This window comes from Buceros rhinoceros, unplaced genomic scaffold (assembly GCF_000710305.1).
Source record: "Buceros rhinoceros silvestris isolate BGI_N320 unplaced genomic scaffold, ASM71030v1 scaffold38877, whole genome shotgun sequence".
Classification (NCBI taxonomy): domain Eukaryota; kingdom Metazoa; phylum Chordata; class Aves; order Bucerotiformes; family Bucerotidae; genus Buceros; species Buceros rhinoceros.
This window is the reverse complement of record NW_010423443.1, coordinates 3,041-9,739: the sequence shown is the minus strand read 5'-3', so window position 1 is coordinate 9,739 and position 6,699 is coordinate 3,041. Positions and strand designations below refer to the sequence as shown.

General features: G+C 35.1%; 1 protein-coding gene across 1 annotated transcript in view; it reads right to left on the bottom strand.

Moving 5' to 3' along the window:
• The window catches only part of PHF10 (PHD finger protein 10), a 15,747-nt gene that overhangs the window by 8,311 nt on the left and 737 nt on the right, over positions 1–6,699 (bottom strand). Inside the window, exons 3-8 of the mRNA XM_010140419.1 lie at positions 6,582–6,699; positions 5,895–5,978; positions 4,415–4,548; positions 4,151–4,300; positions 2,869–2,978; positions 1,185–1,338 (exon numbers count right to left, since the gene is read on the bottom strand). Coding sequence (XP_010138721.1) covers positions 1,185–1,338; positions 2,869–2,978; positions 4,151–4,300; positions 4,415–4,548; positions 5,895–5,978; positions 6,582–6,699 — 750 coding nt within the window. The remainder of the gene's footprint in view (positions 1–1,184; positions 1,339–2,868; positions 2,979–4,150; positions 4,301–4,414; positions 4,549–5,894; positions 5,979–6,581) is intronic.

The following is a 6,699-nucleotide window of genomic DNA, read 5'->3' as shown; positions in this document are numbered from 1 at the left end:
CCCTACACTCTTCCAATACAAGGACATTTTCCCTTCTGCATTCTGTCACCAAAAAGACTCCTGAACTTCTCTGAAAAATGAAAGGACATTCTGCTTGGTCCAGTTACTTTTCTTTACTATTAAGGGGAATGGAAGTCAGTGGAAAAGGAAACTGGGAAGAAATGGTTAAAGACCAACTGTAAAAAAGCTGGAGTGTGATTAAACCCAGATTTTGAGTTGGTATTTTGCATGCTATGTTTATAAGATTTTTCTCCAAAAAATGCAAGCAGAAAGGGTGTATTAACAGCTATCTCTCTCTTGTTGGCTTATAAGCTGACCTCTTCCTTCTTTCTTCAGTTAGGAGCATCTTACGAATATTCACGTAAAATAGACATTTAAGTGGCAAAATTTAGCATTACATATACTCACCATCTAACATGTTTGTCAGCTGAACTAGTAACTGTTAAAGGTTCCTATGATTTTAGGTTCTATTTCTCTTAAAATTAAACTTCCGGAAAGTGGTTTGTCACCAACACACAAGCTACACCAACACACTGGTTCAGTTGTACTCAAGACAGCTCATTTGAAGCTCAGCTGCTCTTGAGCCCTTAAAACACTATCAAGACACATAGTTTCCCTTAACTTCCAGTTACAGTTAATTTTATCATTGCATAAATAGAGAAAACATAAACATCTTTTTAAAGATGTACTGTAAAGCAAAACCAGCACTTTTTATCTTTAAATTGGAATAAAGTAACTGTTTTTGTATTGAGTACTTCCTGCTTCTACGTTACCAGAAGACAAAGTTACCACACTACCAACACCTTTGCTTTAGTGACAGGTTCTGTGGGACTTAAATAGCAAAATATGCTGAGACATGAACTATAGCGTTCATTCCCTCAAAAACGCTAGCAACTTCCCCTTGGGGAAAAGGGCATAACCAAGAGTTGTGGTTGGAAAGATTCTTCAAGACTTCTTTTAAAAAGAAGGAATAAAGGGCCTGAAATTTCAAATATTTGTTTGGTTTATTTTAAAAATGGATCGAAATGGAAAGCTGGAGAGCAATGGTATCAAATAAAGTTCTAAAACGGCAGTAAGCTTATTTACAGTTCTTCATTTTGCAACTGTTAAGGATTCTACTAAGAAACTACTGAAACTAACAAAAGTGAAGGGAAAGGATTTCTTTGTTAAAGAATTTGTCTCACCGAATTGCCTTTGGTTTTCCGCTTTTCATCACCTCGCCCTTCCTCTGCATCATCTGAATCTCCATCACTGTCCAACGCAGGCAGCTCTGGGTCCAAAGGAGGTTCGTAAAGAGCTGTGTTTAATGGCAAGTAACGAAGTTCATCTGGAGAGTATCTAAAGTTAAAAAATAAATACATCAAATTAATTCATGCATATTTTATGTACAAATATTTATCACGTGGCACACAAGGACTTCGGCGAGAGTAAGAAAAGCTCCCTTTTTTCAGGAATGCACATAAAAACATGCAGCTCTGAAAACATCAGAAACATATTGATTTCTCCTCTCAAATGTGATACCATCTAGTACCTGCCTTCTTTCTGTAGCAGATATTCGTGGAACACAGGAAGAGTAAATTTGCAATGTTCCAAACCTATGTAATCGTAAGAGGCCACAGAATCCCTAAAAATTTTTTAATCAATCCACATTACTATGCTCAACAGAGTTTACAATGTTTATAAACGTACAGTGCCCCCGCATGTGCACAATTCTAACCCAGGGCACACAAACAGCTAGCATCCAAAGCGAATTCTGTAAAGAACATAGCTATATGTCTGAGGTCCTTGATTACTGAAGGAGAAGGAAAAATGCATGTAAAAATGTAATTTCAGAAGAATGTGACAATTCAGTCACATTGCTTATAGACAGATACAGTTTAACATGTGTAATCCACCCTTTTTTTTAAACCTTAACCACTAAGAAAAAAGTGAAAATCCTCTTAACTATTAAGGACAAACATGATAAGGAATAGGGTATTATTTTCATATTTTAAAAGGTTGTGTCCTTCATTAAGAAGGATAAGTAGTTTCACTTGCAGCTTTTAAGTGTAAAATAAACAAGATATGTAGTATTTTTAATTCAATTAATTTCAAAAATTGAAGTCCTTCAAGAATGCCCTGAAACACACAAATTTGCGGTGGGCTGTGTGCACGCACTGGAATGAGCAAGGCATATGCAAACATTTCCATTATTTTCCTCTAAAGAAAACCATCTATGTATAGGATGAGTACCATCTCTGTTGAACAGATAGTAAGAATTAGGCAAAATTTTTCAAATCAGTATGTATTTGTCAAACGGGAGCACACCACTGGTAAAGTCTTAAGTTTGTGTAGACAATCAAGTACACATTTTCATTAAGTATGAAGATCCAACTAGCAATAGCTTTCCTTCTCACAAATTCAACATGAAACTTAGTCTATAACACCAATCAATTTTTTTTTTAATTAAAAACTTTATAAAAACTTTTAAAAGGACAGTAAAACTGTCACACAGAAAATGTGACCACAAGCTAGCATTACAATATTTTGATATAGCAACGTTAACCTTTGCACACATGCAGAGGCAGATAATAAGCAAACGCGTGAGGGCGGCAGGAGTGAAATCAGTGTCTCCCTTTACCACAGTGAACATCTGAGCAGGCCAGATCCCAAGCACTAGAACACATCAGTGGAGACAGTACTCTTGCAGCCAGTACTGTTTTGTTGACAAAAGCTGTCACACTATACATCTACTAGACTAGCAAGTGTCTCAAACATAAAATTAATTCAAAACCTTACAGTAAACACACTGAAACGTTTTCCATCTGCTAGATGTAGAGAAAATACATCAGTGCAACAGAATCGGCAGTTAGAATGTTTTTAAGATACCTTTTGTAGTACTCCTGGAACTGGCCGGGTATGAGAGCCACTGGGTAAGGACTAACCTTTGTTCTCTCTGTAGGTAAGATTTTGTATTTTCCTTGAGGCACCTGGATAATCTGTATCGTTTAATACAAAACAATCACATCTTTGTTTCACATACAAACTTTTAAGCTTTCATCACCACCTACCCCCCAAATATTTTTTAACTAGGCATTTTTACTGAGTTGGAACAGCTACCTGACTTCTCCCATGGGAAATTCAATTCATTAAACCAGTAAGAGATGCCACTCACTAAACAGTATTATGGATTAAGTCCAATCACTAGGTATCTAGTGAATTGAACAAGTATTAGGCAAGACTAAATTTAACAGTATATTATTTAAAATAATTTTAAAATTAAAATGTAACAATTGAAATAGCAAACATTAACTTTTCTGACTGGCATCTTGAGCATGAATTATCATTGTTGGTCCATATCGGTAGAGAGTAGCAAGAACATGTCCACCGAATTCTGAAACCAGATTGTACTATAAAAAAAATCCCTTTAATAGTACAAATATATCGGAAGGAGAAGCTTACACAGAGTCCTTCTTTCCCTTAGAAAGAAATAAAACTAATTATCCACTATCTTGACGCTAACATGGATCAATACCAGCAAAATGTGAACTTTCCGTAATAGACTGCCATGTAATAAATAGCATAGAGAAAATGTTTGCTTTTCTGTCTTTACACAAGCAGAACAGTCCTGCTTCAAAATGCCAGCTAATTTTGATTTTGATCAGGCATAGAAGCATGAAATGTTTCTAATACAAAAATGATGTAACACCTAACAAAAATGAGGGTGTAACACTGACAGGTAGCATTCTTTTAGAGGATAAATAGTTTACTTTTTTACTCTAGGTATTGTTCAGACTAATTTTTGAAGATATTCCAAAAAAGAATTAGCCATTTATATGAATAGATACAATAGCAACAGAAGCTTCTCAGTAACCTAAACATGCCTCTTAGTTTTATGCTACTACCAGCAGATTAAAGACATGACAACAAATACTGAAATATTTAAAGCTTCAAGTATTTACAAGTTTTAAAAGTTTTCACACTAAACATATTTGAGATTAGTATTTTTAGCAGTATTATCCATTTAACAGCAGAACTGCTGAAGTCCCTACATGACTAAAACAAGACTAATCAAACCCCTTGATAATAAAACAGTAAAAATGGTACCAAAACCAACTTTACTAAAACAAGCAAGGAGCTACCTATTGGTAAGAAATTAAAATCTGCCTACATGTGTCTGTAAATCAAAATAGGCTCTTCTTTCTTCCATCCGCTCTCGGTTTAAATTGCTGTTGAATTCTGCAGCTTTCTTGGCAGCTTTTTTAATGTATTCTGGAACTTTACTGGCTTCTACTTTCTGTGTGTTCTGCTGTTGCATTTGCTGGAATAAAAACAATTTTATTAATTCACATACACCTCACTATCAGTCTGAGAACAGCCTTTTCCTATACGCCACATGTTACAGATCTGGTTCACTTATATGCTAGTTACTTACAGAGTACTCTTTATAATGATCTGTTATTCGCTGACGTTCTTTCTCTTGCAGTATAACAGAATACTCAGCATGTTTGGCAGGGTATTCTTTAATCATAAGATCAATTACTTCATCACTACGCAAAGCTGTTAGACCTAAAATAAATGAAAGCAATAATGACAAAACTAACCTGACAAAACTAACTGTAGGTTATTTATATCCCACAACAATCAACTCAAGTTTGTGAGTTGCTGAAGACAACCACCTGCTGTGCACAATGCTCCTCTCTCTCAGGTAGGAGGAAACTTGAGTCGTTCAGCTTTCAAAGCTGTTTAGGAGTTTGCTTCTACTCAAGGAGTTAAGGCTCATTTATTTTCTTCCTTAGAGCCACAAACCCCTTTACACTGACTCATCCACATACTACATTCCCCTGTCCTAAGTGGGACCTGGTGAACTGTTAGTTTCAGTTTCCAATACTAGTGAAGTGTTTGTTGAATTAAGTTGCAGAACCTTAACTAAAATTACGAGATTTACATAACCTCTCTATACAAATCAAGGAAGAATCACTATGAGGACAGTTCAGACCAGCAAACTGCACTCAGGCTCCCGACTCCCAGTTAAAGCAATTGAAGTTCGGAAGTCAGAATGCCTCAGTTTGCAGCTACAATGCAGAACTCTCCTTTAAAAGCTCCAACAGAACTGATCTCCAGACACTGACAAGACAATGGTGATTGACTTATGTTACTACCACTGATTGTAAATATAACCTTAAAAACTCAGTGCACATCTCTACTGCATGTATGAGGCAGAATACAGCATTTTGCTTTTATTGCTAAAATTTAGATACTGTTCTCTCCCACATATTTAAGTTAAAATAAAATAAAATCAAGAGAAATAAAGGTTGTATACCAAAGATAGTTGGTGTATAAAATGACAATAGATTTAAACGGACCCATGATATACAGAAAAAAAAATGTGACAGGCATCATTTAATCTCTAACGTGCTCCAAGTCACAAGTATTAGCAGAGGAAAAAAAAAATACTTCAAGCTCTTTCAGTATAAGCCACATCAATGACATCATTCCATTTAAAATACATTAAAGTGCTTTAATACTCACCCTTCTAACATATAAGCTGAGCCATGTAAGACATTCCAATGTTTGCTGAGTTCCAACTATCTCAGCAAAACAAGACTGATACACTTTCTAATTTGAAAAAATTTGGTGTTCTCTTTTCCAGAAGGAGAAAAACATTCTAAAGGTTAATTTAAAACATAGAAAGGATTTTATTAAGTAGTTAGAATCGATCCAACGTTTGTTTTTTAATAATCAGTCTGGAATACTGATACCTCATAGCCAATTTACATCAATTAATAATAAACCAGTTTTCATCTCAGAATTTGTTTTCAGTTGAGTGATGTAATTCTCTACCAAACTGAATGACATTTTCAGTGTCATATTTTTACTACTGTAACAAGGAGTCTAACAATTTGTTCTCTTACCTAGCGTGCACTGAGTCTCTGTGATAACATTTAGTTCTCTGAGGTAGAGCTTCTCCTTGTGAGATAGATCTCGTCTTTCTAAATCTCCAAAGAAAAGCAAAAAACGAGCACAGTTACTCAAACTCCCTCATTAGCAGTCTCAAAATACTTTGACAATTTTATTTCCAGGCAGTGAGAGCCTGTATGATACTACTATTCCCACAATTTTATAAATTAATTTCCATGACAGAAGAACCAGATTTGGTAAATCTGAATAATGAAGGTTCAAATCCTAGATTATTTCCCACTAATTTTTAAAAAATTCTTCCACGATGTAGAAATGTTGCCACAATTCAGGAAACAGAGTATAGAGATACAGCTATATAGTAAGAAATGTCCAACAAAACACTTTAGAATAAAATTGAGGTCCGTTTCCAAAAGCTATTTGCTGATCTAACCCCCAAATCAGATTAGTTTACAGATTTTCAGCAGCAATATCAAAAAGTCTTAAATTACTTTGAAAACCGTAAGATATATTTTCAATATGCCAGTATCAAAAATTGAAAGTACAACACACATAATCCAGGTCTGCTTTTCCCAGGGTCTTTTTCCAATCAATTGGCTCATGCTATAGTCAGAGACACAGATTACATGCAAACTGCACAAAGAGAAAGATTTTTACAAGAAAAAAACTTTAAAAATAAATACCTGGATATTTTCTTTTAAAAGAAGTCACACCCAAATATTCACTGACTTGCTCCTGAAGCATATAGTATTCTCCTGTTTCATCCGGTGGCCACTTGTATTCTATCAAGTTTTCAGCAGG